At 37.8% G+C, this 17,978-nt stretch overlaps 1 protein-coding gene across 1 annotated transcript in view; it reads right to left on the reverse strand.

Moving 5' to 3' along the window:
• Window positions 1–404: 404 nt before the first annotated feature.
• TBCA (tubulin folding cofactor A) overlaps window positions 405–17,978 on the reverse strand; it is a 33,498-nt gene continuing 15,924 nt past the window's right edge. Inside the window, exons 2-4 of the mRNA XM_049794452.1 lie at window positions 15,052–15,157; window positions 3,089–3,175; window positions 405–1,579 (exon numbers count right to left, since the gene is read on the reverse strand). Coding sequence (XP_049650409.1) covers window positions 1,499–1,579; window positions 3,089–3,175; window positions 15,052–15,157 — 274 coding nt within the window. The 3' untranslated portion in view covers window positions 405–1,498. The remainder of the gene's footprint in view (window positions 1,580–3,088; window positions 3,176–15,051; window positions 15,158–17,978) is intronic.

The raw sequence follows: 17,978 nt of genomic DNA on the forward strand, positions 1-17,978 counted from the left end.
GCTTTGTCCGCTCCAGCTATCTTTCCTGGTGAAGGTCCATTGAAGAAGCTGGCTGAAATGGATATTTAAAGACAGATGTTCTCCTCAATAGCAGTTCCTTTGTGCTGTGAACCAGGCAGTGTCTGTTTGGCAGTCGTATACCTAGGACACAACGCTGGTAAGCAGGTGTGCATGTACTCTTATGAAACCATAGTAATGTCACAAAAGGTTTCACCTCTCAGCACTGTCTAGTGCTGGTCTGGGGTCATTTCAAAAGTAAGTAATTCTGCAGTCAATCAGAAATCTTGTGTTGATAATCTGTCAGAGCAGTGCTTAAGAGTAATGGAGAACTAGACTTATTACTCTCAATGTGCTTAAGGTACACAAATAGAGGTACTGAAACTGCAGTTTACCCGAACTCAGGGTTAACAAAAAATTTTATTCAGAGTATTCAATATAGCACCACACAAAAGGAACACTGTGCTTTGTGTTGCCTTTAAGGAACATGCAAGAGCACTTTCAAACTAGAAAAACTAATGTAAAAAGCTTTCTTGTTCATCAGCAGAGCTTACTGTTTGCTGTTTAGAGAAGCTATTCTGAAAGAACCACAGCTTTTGTACATAAAAGTTTTAATGGTCTTCCAGGCAGATTAAGCATTGTTCCCTTACCCATTAGTTCTCTTTCACCTTCTGGGCTTTGAGCTTTGTTCAAAAACACCTCACTTAGGCCAAGGTGTTTTCAGGAAAAGCTTTCAGGCCAGAACTCTTACCAGGAGATCCAATCGACAACATACTAGTCAGCTGCTAAATTCTGTTTCTTGAAAAAGTAACAGAATTTTGATCAATGGTAATTGTGTGAATTGGGCTCTACGAATCAACGCCAGGCAAATTGAAAAAGACTTGGAATCAGCTCTTAATTCTGTGTTGGGCTCAAAGACAAACAAGGAGTACATAATAAAACTACAGATAAATTGCATCATAGAAAAAAGATAGGTGACTTTGTAGGGTCATTTAGTCCACCTCCTCTTTCAGTACAGATTGTTACGCTATAATGGCTTGAAATTATTTCAGATATAAGGTGCTTCTAAAGCCTATGGCAGAGGGGTTGGAACCAGATGATCTTTAAGGTCCCTTCCAACCCAAACCATTCTATGATTCTATTTCATTCTAAAGTATTTATTGGTCCTTCACATTCCTTACATAGCTAAACAATGTTTCATAGCCTGAACTGCTCAGATTAAGTTCTGTATATTAGCTATTACACTATTATGCTTACATTAAATTGGCTTTATTTTTCCTTTTTGTAATCAAGGTGAACTGGAAATGTTTCTGTTTTGCCTGAATATGGAACACACAGATGTTTCAGAACATCATTTATTTGATGCATCTTGCAGTTAGAGAAAGGCCAGTTTGCATAAAGGGAACCTTAGCAAGTCAACAATAGTAATAAAGCCATAGTCAAATGAAAGTGTGGAATAGACCTACTGCTAATGCATATAAAGAGAGTACTGAAAGACGTTCTAGGCTTTCAGCTTCACTGACTCCAGTATGGAACGTGCTTCTTTATACTCTTCGGCTTCTTCCAATTCTTTTTCATTTTCCTAGAATCAAAAACAAAATTTTTGAAGTACTTTGGAATTAATTGACATGGCATTAAATTTAAGAAGGTTAACTATGAAAATGAAAAAAAGAAAAAAAACCTGGTAACAACAGACAAGGAGAAGGCTGAGGTACTCAACAACTTTTTTGCCTTGGCCTTCACTGGCAACCTCTCTTCCCATACCTCTCAAGTGGATGGACTGCAGTCCCTTCCAACCCAAACCATTCTATGATTCTATGAAACAAGGGATATATCTTTATTGAAAACACTAGTTCTACATGACTCAAAGCACAGGTAATTTCTTTTATTCTACTTCAGGTCCAGGATAATGGCTGTTATGTGTGATTTGACCTATGCATATCTTTATTTAATTCTGTTAAATGTTTAAGACCAAGGACAGCATAACTGGAATGAATAAAACAGACCTCAGAACAAGAGTACTGTTAGGAAAAAGCTTAAGCAGATTGACAATTGAAAAAACATACTACTATACAGTTGATTTTAGTGAAAGCACTGCAGGTGAGCTAAGCACAGAAAGCAACTCTTGAAGACTTCCAAATTCTTAACAACAATAGTAACTCCCCCCCCATTCCTTGTTTTAAGTTTGTACAGCATGCTGTGTGGATCAATAGCACCACTTCTGCATACCACTGAAATCTAGATCAGCTAACTGTTAAGTAACTAGTTAAATGACAGAAGGACTCTAAATCCTGCCAGGTACTGAGCATTTATTTTGGAAAACAGTAGAGGCATACTACCTGAGTATAAGACACCTTGAATTTTCCTTTGAGAAGGGATTTGCATTTTAGCCATCAAATTTGTCTGGGGCTTAATTTAGGGTATATATTTTTAGCCTCACAGAAGCATTTACATGTGTAGCTGAGTTCCTGATGAGAAGGCAGTTTTTAAAGTACGCGTGATGATCTCCAAACTTAGTACAGTTTCAGTGAATCTATTTGTACAAGATACTATTTATTCATGCAGATACTTGTATCTTAAAAATGGGGCACTAGTGGTCACCTCACTAATAAAACATAAAGCAGTACTCAGCAAGGACTCAGCTGTCGTTTCTTGTGCATAGCATAACAGAAGTAGTAAGCAAAGCATTCTGACTATTTCAGTTCACTACAAGCATATTATATACACCTACACTATCTAGAAAACTACCTAAAGTGGGTGAACTGTTTTTTATGAATGTGTAACTAGCACAGGAATTCAGAGTCCATTCCAGCACTTCAGTATTTAAGTGTATGTTGAGTGTACATTCCATTAGAGACAGTTTCTAATACTCTAACACACAGTTTTCATAGACTGAAGACCAAGTCTGCAAAGACAATTATCTAAAATGAAATATTGGGATGTTATAGGATGCTAGTCTTGGGACCTATAAAAAGTAATTCTTCAATCCAGTTCTAATATGCTGCAGTTGCACTGCAGACAAGCATGTTTATCCAAGTTCATCAAGGAACAGCAGCATTTCTTGATCGGTGGGTTATGGTGTTATACTTACTAGTAGCTGAGTAAGATCTGCATGTGCAACTTCTAGTCTGCGCTGGCAGTCGGGAATCATCATTCGTGACTCTTGTAAGATCTCGATCTGTGAAAATCGGAGGCCAATGAAATGAGAATGTATTCCAGATAGGAACATTATTTTTTAAGATAAGTCTTTACTCTGAAAAATCAGTAGTCTGGTCATCATCTAGGAACTTCAGAACAGTTGCACCTATTTTCTGAATAGGCTTTTTTATTAAAAGATACTCACTTAGCATAATTGCTTAAAACTCTGTAAATTTGCAGGACGCTTCTTCCATTTACTTTGTGCTTAATTATAGTATTAAGTGCAAAGGAGTATTTAGAATAACTTTTCCCTTAGGAAAAAAGTACTGCCTGGTAAGCTTTTCATACAGCATTTGTTAAAAAAGGCTATTTAAAACAAACTTTCTCCTGCTGTCGTGAAGCAGCTTCATCCAAAATGGGATCAGCTGGTTATATAAATATCTCCTGCATCTTTTGGGTAATAAAGAAAAACAGGGTTCAGATAATACCACATAGAGATAATTACTGCATGAAAAAAGTTATTGAGTTATTGATCACATTGTGTGCACACTGCAGGAGGCTCTGACTGAAAGACAAAGGTAAAGAAAAATGAAAACCAAAGACCAGCAGGCTCTATTTTTGATGCTTATCATGCATAAAAAGTTATTACTTATCCTTGTGCTTCATTTTACGAGAAAGATTATTCTCACCATGCACTTTGAACAAAATTACTAAACTGGCACCCCACTGAATCTGAACATCCTGCCTCCTCCTGCAGAAAACAACTTCAGATTTAAACAAGGGAACATTTATTTCATGGAACATTTCTGGATCTGAAATCCAACCACTGAGAAGAAAAGGTATGCAAATTTTTCACCAATGTTAAATCTGTTTAGAAATGAAAATCTGTTAGATATTTAAATATGAAACCTCTTCTGTATTCAGGATAACATGCAACAGAAGGTGTTCCTTTTCAATACCTTACTTCATTCTGTCTGTCATTCCTACATTGTATTCTCCTTTCAGTATTAATGCTGCTGTACTGAAGGGTCATTGTAAAAGGGAAGATAAGCTACAGCTAAGAATGTATTTATGCATACAGGAAAGCCTTACGTAGTAAAACATTATCACCATGTTTTTAAGTGTCATGTATTTAAGTTCTTAGTTCAAGTAATTTTTGAGAGAAAGCATTTAAAAACTTTGTTTCTCATTTTCTTTCAGCGAATCTAGGGCAAAACCTGTCTAATGAAGCAAAGATGGGTGACAAGTATTTAAAAAAAGAAAAAAAGATAAGCACACCCAAATTCTAGTTCTCATTGTTATTATCACTTTTCTTTTAAGCATTCAGTGTTGGACTGTATTAAAAATAAGACTAGGAACTCTGCACATTACCCTTTCAGCAATGAATTAATAAATAAAGGTTTGTAACTTCAGTAGAATGAGGTGTGCCATAAACTGCATGAGATGACACCTTCTGCTTTATGTAGTAGAAATTTGTTCTATAAAGAATACCTACAGGAGTGAGAATATCCAATAAAGGCTTCCTTGGGCCAGCATTGCTAAATAGTTGTGTATTATAAAGCTGGTAGATGAAAAGTAGTAACTTATTTGATATATGCCACCCAATCAGTGATCTGGGAAGGCATATAAACCTAGCATCTGTAAGCTGTAGTCCTGGCTGCTGTAAGAAAAGAGCAAAACTACCCCAGTCACTCTGTTCAAACAGAATTTGACTGAGATCCAAAGGGGTAGCTGGGTTTTATTTACATTTGCCTGCAGTTATGCAATAATAAAAAACAGAAGGATGATAAATCCTGGAACCATACTCAGCAGGTGCAAACAGTTGGAGACTGGAACAGGAATTTTGTGGAACCAATATTATTAGTTGATTACCAAACTATCTATGCGAACTTTGATAACTTCTGCATAAAACATAATTTTTCAAGTAATGTTGATAATCCCAAATAGATCATTTACTGTTACAAATGTATATAATAAAGCAAAGTCAAAAGCTCAAATAATTAGATAAGCTTTAGGACTGGAATTTTTAAAGTGTTTGCTCTCCAAATTCTATCAAAATTCTATCAAACTTTCTGACTGAACTCTAAGGAGCTTAAATTATAAGCAGGTCACAGAGGAAGTTATGACATGAAAACTGATCTAACTTTGCAAAGAACCATAAATATCTGCAAGGTTTCTGTGAATTACAATGCCAAACAGAAGTATTATAAAAAAGTAAAGTAACTGAAGTGCATCTAAATACAGTGTTAAGACAAAAGCAATAAAGCACAAAAATACGTACAGGGAGAAGCAAATTGTATGTGTTGTCAGTAAGTGCACACAGGACCAAAAGAGCTATTGTGGCTACAGTGAGGATGACATCCCCTTTCCTTTAAGTGTACCAAAAAAGCCACTTAAACAAATCTCTTCAACCTGCCACATTTCTAGTCAGTTGTCTTTCAGGATTCAAGGTATTTCTTCTAAGGGAGCAGATGTCTGGCATCTTTCAAAAGAAAGCAGTTTCCTCAGATGTGATGGAGCTCTCTAACTGTTGGGGTGTATATAGCCTATTTACCAAACACGATGTGGATTTTTTGTAAATTGGATCAGATGTCAAAGAACTGGTGTGCATAATGCATTATCAGTAGTCTTCAATCTGTTTCCCATAAATTCCAGATTGCAGTGGCAGATAAAGCAGAACAGATGCAAATACACAGATCCACCTACCAGTTGCTTAAGTGGAAGGGCACCATAACTACAATCAGACAATTACTTCACAAATTCAAAATAAGCCCAAAGGCCAAACATGACTCTGTGAGAAACAGCTGAGGAGGTAATGCCCAAAGCTTTAAACATATGCAACTTTGATTTTTAGCAGGTCCTACAATTAAAGTTCAAAGCTACTAACTTTAGGCAGATCAGAGCTGCTCACAGGAGGCAGACTCTCTACTTCCTAGATCACGCAAGTACTTATACTAAAACAAATATTTGATAATTTAAGAATACAAATAAGTATTTCTGTGTATGAGTGTTGACACCAAGTATTCCGCAGCAGGAAGCTATTTTGCTCAGCCTGATATGTATTGTATAATGGAGACATCAGTTTTATCAGCTTCAAAAATATGGAAGCAGAGTTTGGTTTTATTTTTTTCCCAGCTGACCCACATCTAACCAAGAGATTTAGAGATATGCAGTTCCACAAATAACTTGAAAACAACAACAAGAAAACCTCCATAGGGGTCTCTGTCTTTCCTTGATCTTGGAAGAACAGCCTAATAAACTACTGGGTCAAAGAGTATAGCGACAATATTGTTTTATATGTCAGGAGTGGTGTTCTGAACACAAGAGCTAGGCTAAAAAATGTGATAAATGTGAATGAGTCACATATGTACCAAATATATACACACACATGAATATGTATTCATGCTTTTAAATACTGCCTCATAACCACTTGCCCTTTGACTGTTGCACAGATAATCATAACAGTATGGATCTACTCAAAGATGGTAGGGAGCAAAAGAAAAAGACATGCAAATAATTCAGTTTGCTAGGAAGTGTGCTACTGGTTTGAACTTCTTTTCATCAGAAATTTGTAAACCACTTGGAATGCATCTACTAATTACAACCATATCCGATGGAAGGACCCAAAAGAAAAAAGGCCATCTCTAAGTATCACGAACACCAGCGGTTCCAAAATTAAGACTCCTACTAAGTTAGAGATTGTAGCACAAAGTAAAGAGTCATGCTAAGGCTACTGTTTGACTTATCAACATATTTGTAACTTAAATCTACAGCATGGTAATTACTTCTTGCCTCACTGGTAACCAGGGAACATAAAGGCCCAAGGTGCTGGGCCAGGATGGTGGCACAGTGACATAGTGATGTAGGAGAAAAAAACTCCAAACATACATAAAAACTATAGGAAACCAAGTTTTATTAGTTCTACTTCCTTTGAAGCAACTTGTTTTATTTTCAGGCCCAAAAGAAGCTTGAGCTATCCACAAATACAGGATACAAGAGCACACTGCAGTCCGTTGTAGGCGAGTTGTCAAATATGTTGATCAAAACACTTCTGAAGGACCATGAAGAAAAGCTTGCAGTACAGAATTAGAGAACATTGTTTTGTTTCTATAGTGCTTGAGCACTTCAAGAACTGAAATGGCCATGTATCAACCACAAACAACCTACCATTTGTATCAAGAAAGACGAAGGAGAAGAAAACCCTCTAGATCTAATGCCTCAGTATTTCAAATGAGCTTTCTCTGCAGCTCCTCTCAGGTGAGGGTTAATCCTGTTTCCTCTAAAGCAGACCTCTTTAGGACATAAAAGGCAGAAAGGTTCCTTTGGTCTTTTCGGAAAACAGTTTGTCACTGGCTGTTCTCTACCAATGTACAACTGTCAGGTTTTCTTCATTGTCAGCAGCGGGGGATGGAGGGAGAACACCACATGACTTAAAGCTAAAAAATGGAGATACTTTTCAGAGGACAGAAGCAAAACTCCATGTCCTCAACTGAAAAAGTTTTTAATTAAACACACTGTATCATAAATTACAGATACTGTTCCTTTAAAATTAACTTAGAGAATGATAAAGGAATTATCCATTACAGAAAGTTGTCATTTAATCATCAGGCAGCACATCTCCTTCCAGCAACTCAAAATGCTACCTGAACAGATCCATGTTGATGCAAGTATAAACCTCACCCTGTAAACAGGTGAGAGGTGGTAAACATTTGAATGAAGAGGTCTTTTTGGGAATGGCGTAAAGAATACACTGACAAGACAAAGACTTCTTTCCCAACAAGAACAGCTCAAACTTGTTAGAGCAAATATCCAAAATTTTCTCTCTGCACCCCCCCCCCCCCCGCCCCCCAACTTTTTGTGGGGGAGGTTAAGCTTGGGAGAGAGGTTGAGGGGGTTGGGCTTTTTTTGTTTGTACATTTTTTGGGGTTGGTTGTTAAGATAAGCTATAGATCCTGAATCTATGCTTAAAATAATGCATGCTTTGCTAAAAGGTAGCAGGCTGGTTAGGAGATGTTTTAGAATAAATAAGCTTGAAGGTTTGGAGAAATCCCCCATCTGTTTTGTGGAGGTGAGATACCTGGGGAAATATTTGTGCTAAAATTGGAAGCAGAACAGACATGGGAAGTTCCCTAGATAGACAGAAGGCAGAAAAGTCAAGTCCAGATTTTTCTTCCTCTAGAGCACAGGAAACATGAGCCCAACTGAAAAAGAAATTAATCATGTCCCATTGTGGTGGCATTTCTACCATTCCATTTCTACCACAGGAATGTTGCCATACTAACTTATTCCACATACTGCACGAGTGCCTTTAATCTTCAGCATAAAGTCTGGAATCCAAACCTGCCCAGATAAAAAGGAAAACAACCTTTGGAAAACAGAAGGCAAAAAGGAAGATCACAGTAATGATTTTTCATCATTTGCTGTTTCAGAAAGTACATTAGCCAATAAAACCAAAGTTTGAAAGCATTTTTAGTATCACCTGTGTGTTAGGAATATTATTCTGTACTTAGTACAGAGAATTCCAAGTTGCTAGCTTTTAAGGAAACAAACTATGCTTGTTAAGGATGCTGTCCAAATACATAAAGGGGAACATTAGACTCTTCATTAGGCATTTCCACTGCCTCTTTACCTAAGCAACTAGAGCTACATTCCAGATTATTAAGCAAAGACCATATGTTCTTAAGGGGAAAAAAAAATTATGGAAATAATCAGAAACTGAAGTGAAACTGTATGTTTCAGCTAATCTGACTGTATTTGATTGGTCAGAAGAATGAAACTTTGTTTGAACCAATCAGGTGGGGACTGGAAAGAGCTAAAAATGTAAAAAGCCAACCGAGTTAACAGGAATATTTCTTTGGGGGTTAATAGACATTTAAAAATGAAAAAGTTACAGAACATTACAATGTTCCTTTCAGCGAAACTCCTCCAGTAACAAGATTAGCAGCAACTTCTCATCTTCCACAGTAATTTTCCAAAACAACATACATTGTTTCCAAATGTATTTCTTTTTAGCTGTTTCAAGAGCTACTCTACATTTCACTCAACAAAGCAAGAGAAATACTGCTGTTTTTTCACTAATCAAGAGTAAAAAACTCTGTATTAGCAAGATGTACTTTATGTACACTTATGTACTCTTTGACACGCAGATACTAAATTCTATGTTAAGTCCATTGGATTTTTAATTCATCTGGAGAAGTAATTTGGAACTATAGGATAGCTTTTTAAAAAAACAAAAATTTATCATTTATCAGTAAAAGTACTGACAGTTAACAAAACCACCAGAGTACATCAACAATCCCACTGAGAGGAAACAAGGAGTAGATACCTCAGGCTTCTCCCACACTCAGAAGCCTCGAGATAAAAGCATTAGCTGGGAAAGGATGTTCATTTATGTACAAGACCCATCAACAACTACAGAAATACATAAAACTGCTGGTTCCTACCATTAGTCTGCTCTCATGAGTGATTACAGTGTGAAAATTTTCTAAAGTATTATGAAGCTCTGTGTAAAATCTTCATATAATGAGAATCATTACAAATGCGTAGAAACTAAGGCTTCATTATGAAAAAATCCACATGGAGGTACAATTGCACTACTTGCTGCTACCAGTCACGGTTCTTCATGACCCTCTACAGAAACTATATGCAGACTTTACACCTGGTGGAATACATCAAAAGTCTTTAAGTATTTTTTCCTGACTTCTACAAACCTGATAAATTTTGTATAAAATAGTTTGTTTGTTAATAAAATACTAAATTGAAAACAATCTTATTAAAGTACTTAATAACCCTTTTTCCTACAAGTCTGATGGTTGAAGATAATGTGATTTTGAGATATAACATTTTTTTATTTCATAGCCTTTTTTTTCCAAATACTGCTCTTCATTTATTATGGGTTTTTTTCTGCAAATTTGGCTCAAATGAATTGTTACAAGCTTTCCCCTGAATTCTAAATTTCTCATCTGCCTTTTGTAGACAAAAAAACAGATGGTAGCAGACTGATTTATGTTTTTTTAAATAAGGTGTAAGTGATGGAAAAGGAAGGGCTTCCTTGCCCCTCACCCATCCTGAATTTAGCTGATGTGAGTTGAGGCACAGCAAGCAGTGCAAATACAACCTGCACCCAGGACAATGTAATATAGGGGAGTTACAGGTGAAATGCTTGGGACTCTACATATTCAGATGGGAGGAAGGGAACCTTAACAAAGTCTTCTTGTGCCCTACAACAGGGTCTTCAAATTATAATCTTGGTCAGAGTATACCAGCACTGCAAGAAAATTGTCCTTTTTGTTTCTCTGATACTGAATCTGTTCCTCATTAAGTAAATCTGTCTGGACAGCACAGGTGAAAGTTAGTATCATAACAACTACCAACTACACCAGCTGGTCACTGCCTCAGCTAGAGATCACTTGAGTTCACAGGAACCACAAGCTGCCCCACTGCATAAGGAGTTAGGGGAAAAATATTGAGTCAAACCCTAACTATTGTACAACAAAGGGACTGATCCCTCCTTACATACCAGACACACCCTGTAGTCTACATCTGCTGTAGGAATGGCATTATTAATTTTAAAGTAAAATTTCCTGTAGTCACTTCTGTACTGTTAAACTGTATGTTCTACTGCAGACTTGTAACTAGAAAGCTAAAGGAGAATAGTAGTACATTAAGAGGTGAGTAATGCTTTTAAGCTTTTTAAGCATCCCTCTCTCAACTCTGGATTGATTTGTGTATACATATCTGATTTAGCTAACTCAGCTAAAATAATAGTTAAAATTATTCTCCTAGTCTCAAATGATTGAATTCATTCCCATCCCCCAAATGTTACTTTTCATTACTGAAGCAAAACCATAACCATATTTTTAAATAAATACAGTTATTCAGATTAGGAATTATTAACTAAAAACAATTCTTAAAATATGTAACTACAGGTATTTTTCCTAAGGAACATGTCAAAGTGTTAAATCTATCCAAAATATGGTTCTGAGCAAACTCTGCTGGTATTATATAATTGAGTAACAGATTTGATCCTACGAAAAGCGTGTGCATTCTTTCTGAGCCTCCAAATTCTTCATAGCCTAAAATATTAACAACTTCCAGAATGCAAAGTGCACTAAAAGAACAAGAAGTGAAGTCGTCATTGGAGGAACTCATTGCTTTCAAAGTGTATCAGGCAATTTCTGAATGAATCAAGACTGTTCTCTGTGAAGGCTTTTGTAATTGGTCTCTGAGAATACCTTCAAGTAGTGTGTAACATTTCATTTCACAGAAGTTCACAGCCTCCACTGTTTTTGACTTTGATGATATCTTGCAGGTCACTGCGGAAATATCACAGTGCAGTCAAATAATCTGATGAATGGGGGACACTAAAAATGGGAATTGCATTCATTAGTTCTTGTTAGCACCAGCAGATCTTCAGAAAGACTACTATTTTTTAGGATCTTACTTACAGTCTCAGTCCTTGGTGAGGCAGAAGACAGCTCAGCTCTATAAATACAATTCTTTATTTGTATACAAATTCTTTATTTCTCTTTCTTTCCCATGGCATAATGAAAGCAAGGCAGGTCATAGGCACATGAACTGAAATCTGAACTTACCAAAAATTTGCTTTAGCTTGTTCTAAAAGAGCTTTCTCCAACCTTGTTTTTATTAATTTTTATATTTGAGTTTTGTTTAATCTATTCTTCCCTTGTTTGAGCAGGGGAATGGGAGAAGCAGGGGAATGGGAGAATGGCTGGTGGGGAATGTGAAACTCAAGGGCAGCCTTGGCTGCAGTGACCATGAGATAGTGGAGTTCAAGATCCTTGCAGCAGTGAGGAGGGTGCACAGCAAGCTTGCTACCCTGGACTTCAAGAGATTAGACTTTGGCCTCTTCAGGGATCTGCTTGGTAGAGAACCATGAGATAAAGCCCTGGAGGGAAGAGGGGCCCAAGAAAGCTGGTTAATATTCAAGGGTCCTCCAAGCTCAAGAACAATGCATCCCAACAAAGAGGAAGTCGAGCAAAAACACCAGGAGGCCTGCATGGGTGAACAAGATGCTCTTGGACAAATTCAAACACAAAAAAGGAAGCCTACAGAAGGTGGAAGCAAGGACAGGTAGCCTGGGAGGTATACAGAGAAATTGTCCGAGCAGCCAGGGATCAGGTTAGGAAAGCTGAAGTCTTGAGAAAATTAAATCTAGCCAGGGACATCAAGAGCAACAAGAAAAGCTTCTATAGGTACGTTGGTGATAAAAGAAGACTATGGAAAATGTGTGCCTTCTCCTGAAGGAAGCAGGAGACCTGGTTACCTGGGACATGGAGAAGGCTGAGGTACTCAGTGACTTTTTTGCCTCAAGTCTTCACCAGCAAGTGCTCCAGCCACACCACCTAAGTCACAGAAGGCAAAGGCAGGGACTGGGAGAGTGAAGAACCACCCACTGTAGGAGAAGATCAGGTTCAAGACTATCTAAGGAACCTGAAGGTGCACAAGTCCATAGGACCTGATGAGATGCATCTGCTGGTCCTGAGGGAACATCATATTTGAGAAGTTGTGGCAGTCTGGTGAAGTTCCTACTGACTGGAAAAGGGGAAACATAACCCCCATTTTTAAAAAAAAGAGGAAAAAAGGAAGACCCAGGGAGCTACAGGCCAGTCAGTCTCACCTCTGTGCCTGGCAAGATCATGGAGAAGATCCTCTGGAAACTATGCTAAGGCACATGAAAAATAAGGAGGTGACTGGTGACAGCCAACATGGCTTCATTAAGGGTGAATCATGCCTGACAAATTTGGTGGCCTTTTATGATGGCGTCACACCATTGGTGGATAAGGGAAGATCAGCTGATGTCATCTGCCTGGACTTTTGCAAAGCATTTGACACTGCCCCACACAACATACTTGCCTCTAAATCAGCGAGACATGGATCTGATGGATAGTCCACTTGGTGGATATGGAATTGGCTGGATGGTTGCACTCAAAGGGTTGTGGTCAAAGGCTTGATGTCCAAGTGGAAAGCAGTGATGAGTGGCCCTCCTCAGGGGTTGGTATTGGGACTGGTGCTGTTCAACATCTTTGTCAGCGACATGGACTGTGGGATTGAGTGCACCCTCAGCAAGTTTGCCGATGACATCAAGCTGTGTGGTGCAGTCGACAGGCTGGAGGGAAGGGATGGCATCCAGCAGGACCTTGACAGGCTAGAAAAGTGGGCCTGTGCGAACCTCATGAAGTTCAAAAAGGCCAAGTGCAAGGTCCTGCACATGGGCTGGGGCAATCTCAAGCACAACTACAGGCTGGGCAGAGAATGGATTGAGAGCAGCCTGCAGAGAAGTACTTGGGGATGTTGGTTGATGAGAAGCTCAACATGACCCAACACTGTGTGCTTGCAGCCCAGAAAGCCAACTGTATCCTGGGCTGCACCAAAGAAGCATGACCAGCAGGTCAAGCAATGTAATTCTTCTCTACTCCGCTCTTGTGAGACCCCACTTGGAGTACTGTGTCCAGCTCTGGGACCCCAGCACAAGAAGGACATGGACCTGTCAGAGCAAGTCCAGAAGAGGGCCACAAAGATGATCAGAGGGCTGGAGCACCTTTTCTATGAAGACAGGCTGAGAGAGTTGGGGTTGTTCAGCCTGGAGAAGAGAAGGCTCCAAGACAACCTTATAGCAGCCTAAAGGAGTGCCTATAAGAAAGCCAGAGAGGGACTTTTTACAAGGGCATGTAGTGAAAGGACAAGGGGTAATAACTTTAAACTGAAAGAGGGTACATTTAGATTAGAGGTAAGGAAATTCTTTACTGTGGGGGTGGTGAGGCACTGGAACAGGTTGCCCAGAGAAGCTGTGGATGCCCCATCCCTGGAAGTGTTTAAGGCCAGGTTGGATGGGGCTTTGAGCAACCTGGTCTAGTGGAAGGTGCCCCTGCCAATGGCAGGAGGTTTGGAACTAGATGATCTTAAAGGTCCCTTCCAACCCAAACCATTCTATGATTCTATGATCCATTCTATGAACAGTACATTAGGTTTTATAACATGAGGACACCAGACTATTGAAACAAGTGAAAATAATTTTAATTTATAATTTCAGTTTCTGTGAAGGTTTAAGAGAAAATATCTTGGAAATTCTTGGGAAAAACACATAGTTAAAAGATAACTTATTTAGTTGAAAGAATATAAAGGCCACAGTTAAACACAGGCATGCTACACTTCTGTAAAGAATAAACGCAAATCTCCCAAACCCAAGCCTCCTCCCAGTGAGAAGGAAACTTGACGCTCCTTTTCCTTCCAAAAGGGCATGTACCAGCTGTCTGCAACCACTGTCCTTTCTGGGAAACCTTCCAAGAAAAATTTAATCATATTGTAATAGTGACAGTAAACCATGGTCATAAGCAGATGAAACTACAGCATGCACCTTGATAGTCAGTGACTTCACTATAAACTCTAGCAGCTGCTAGGAACAGCTGCCTACCCATTGCTCGCTCTCTTTGAGCTCTGTGATTTTACCAAAGGGATACTAGTATACTCAAGAGTTGAAATGTTTCATCTTCATATTAACTATCAAGCATTCTCACTTCACTGTAACATTTGCACTTACCAGCAAGCACTTAGTCTACCTAAATGCATGCAGACCATGTATTTTCAGGTTCTTGGTCTTTCTGAGAAAGCGAGTTCATGATGGCCTCATACACACTGTTAGTGAGTGATACCCAAGTGCTAAGTAATCCATCCATATGCAGTCTCCTTATAATTTAACAGTTCTGGAGTAAAGGAAGTTTCTGCAAATCCTTATTATGACTTTTATAATTGATTTAGTCTAGATAAAGGATTTTAGTCTAGTATTTATATAACAGGAGTCTGGAAAAAAGTACAGGAGATTCTTTTATTTAAGGAGGACTATGATTAACTGAAAGCAAAGATGGATTTTACAAAACAAGTTTTAGGATATTTTACCTGCTTTTTAATTCCATAATCATCACATGCTTCAGCTTTCATTTTTTCAATCTTTTCTTCTTGCTGTTTTGCTTCTTTTTCATACATAACTTTTTCTTTTGCCAATCTGCAATTAAACCAAGCGATCATGTTAATCTGGTTCTATTACAGCAAAAAGTTACACCACTGATAACACCCCCCCTCCGAAAGCTGCAGCCCTACAAGATAAGACACAGTTTTATAAAAAAAGGCTCTTAACCACTGCAAAAAACTGCATCTAGGAAATGCTGAATTTAGCTATAATGTATAATAATTCTTATGAGAATAATTTAAATTAAAAATATTTGTAAAGATTCTGTGTGGGCTTATCCATATGGAATATCCTAAAAAACCTCTATATTGGTACTTCATTTCAAATACATAACAGAAACAGATAAGCTGCCTTGTAGATCGGGATGACTGCTAACAAAGACAATAGTACAGAGAAGAAAGCTATCTATCTCAAAAAAGTCCTCACATCATGGGTAGCCAAAACAAACAATATTAAGATGTCTACAAAGACAACATTGTTATAATCTGCTGTTAGATCAGCATTCACCAGACTTTCTCAATATCATCCAGGTTCTGATAGTTTTGCAAGGGACCTGTATTGGCTGCTATAGGCATGTGGTCTTTCCTCTTTCCTATTCACTACTAAATAACACCACTGCACCTATGTTATTAGATGAATAACAATAGACATCCTTCTTAGTAGTATCTTTGAAAAAAGTTATCACATATAAATGAAAAGAAACAGCACTTTCAGGATCACAAGTTGTGATCCCAGAACATCTTTTTCCCAATCACTACATTTCATGCCATTAAATGCATTGTTTCCCATACTAGTTTTTGTACAAAATAATGAAAAGTAAAATTCCCAAATTACACAGTAGCCTCATAGTCTTGTGTTCCTTTAAGTATTTTCTCTATTTACCCTGATGTTGGTTTGAGGGTTATAGACAAAAGTAACAGTTCCCTAATTTACATTATAGCAAATTTCTTTGTGGCCTATCTTTCAAAGGGAAAAGAATCCATCTTTTAATCATAACAATGGATCCATACTTGGGAGCAGGATGCTTTTTGCTAATGAGCATAGAATCAAGAGAAATGTAAAAAATTTTGAAGGTCAGAGAGAATAGTAAGGTAGTCTAGTCTGATGCCCTACAGTAATTTTTACATTGCAATCCCATTATCAAACTTTATTATTTGTTGTTACTGCAGTTTTGCTGTCGCATCTCCCACTTTGTGACGTATGTTCATTAGGTATATCTCGGATTGCATAATGCCAGATCTGAACCAAAACATCCTTCAGGATCTGGAGAATAACTAAGTAATTTCTGATCAGCTAATTCAGGACCAAAACAAACACTGAGATGCTACTGCAAACCAGAGAGTATGCAAAAAAAAAAAAATAAAAAAAAAAAAATTCCTTCCCCAAACAAGAGTAAGCATCAGATCAGCCTATATATATTGTTTAAGGACAACTTAACAGCCAAAAGAACGTAATCAGATCCAAGAAGCAAAGACTATATTATACAAATGAAAAGAGAATAAAGGTCTAGTAGAGAGCTTCATGGTCATGTTAGTGCATCAGAGCAAATTAATTCCTGATTTGTCACAGTTACGTGCCCTACTAGAAATGCTGCTGAAGATGGACAGAATGGTACTGAGGTGACAACAACTTTTTGTGAATTGAAGCTGCTGAAAAGCACCACTGCAGTAATATCTTGAGAAAAATTCCAAAGAGAATATACTGATATTGTAACAGCAGGAACTCTCCCTGCTTTTGTAAGAGTTTATATCATCGAAAATTGTTTTGCTAAAAACAGCCTTAAGCTGTGGCTCCACAACAGTTGATCTAAGTTGAGCTGTGGCAGCCCACACCTGAACTCATTTCAATGCTCACGGAGTCACACCATCAGAGAGGGCCTTCAGCCTTATAAAGAAGCTTTACCAGTGTGTAAAGCATGTACTGTAGGTATCACCTAGGCCAGTTTCTACAAGTCAGCCAAGTACTAGCTTTGAGAGGTAGCACTGGGGAAAGACAGCAGCCTAATTACTAATAATAAAGACACTAAATCAGTGGCTGTAATTCCAACTACTGGAACTAGCTCCAGTATTAGCATCAGCAAATATTGATTTAATAGAAGAAGAGTTAATTGTTTGATCAAGGTTACTTGATTTAATTCCAGACAGTATTATTTGCTTTGCTATTTTTAGGTTCCAAAAAAGTTAATTTTAAGCAACCTGTGAGACAGACAATTTTTTTTTGAATGAGAACAGCAAATTCCCTTGAGGAACGGGGGGGGAAAGATACGAACGCATTTTTTATGTTGATTCACTTACTGAAGTGTGTATGCCATTGAAACTAAAGGCAACGTGCATTGCTAAAGCCAGCACTTTTAATTATTTTAATTTTTAGCTAAAACAAAAGGCACAATGTTTGTCATTACTTATGTTTGCACATTACGTTTTCACATTCACATCTCCTTCTATGCACACTGAGTTTTCAAATGGGCTGTTATTCAAATTTGCTTACTTTTATAAAAAAGGAAAGGACTGCATGTTCTGGCCTAGTTTAGAACTTTATTTATTGCCCACCTTTCTCCTATCTGGATACTTAAGAATTGCCTCCATATTTATCTATCTATTTCTGTAGTAATCGTACATTTCAGAAGCAGAACTTGAAATATTCTGCTTTCAAAAAAGGAAACACATGAAACCTGAAATATGAGACTGTTTTCTGTGACAAATTTTCCACTACACTTTGTTCAGTAATCAGAATTGTCCAGTTTAACATTCCATTTATCATTTGTAAGATTAGGACACTGATGTTTAATGCTATTAAGAAGTTTTTATTTGAAAACATGTCCTATACTAGATCCTTCCTCTAGATGTCATGAAGCAAT

Source organism: Accipiter gentilis, chromosome Z (assembly GCF_929443795.1).
Source record: "Accipiter gentilis chromosome Z, bAccGen1.1, whole genome shotgun sequence".
Classification (NCBI taxonomy): domain Eukaryota; kingdom Metazoa; phylum Chordata; class Aves; order Accipitriformes; family Accipitridae; genus Astur; species Astur gentilis.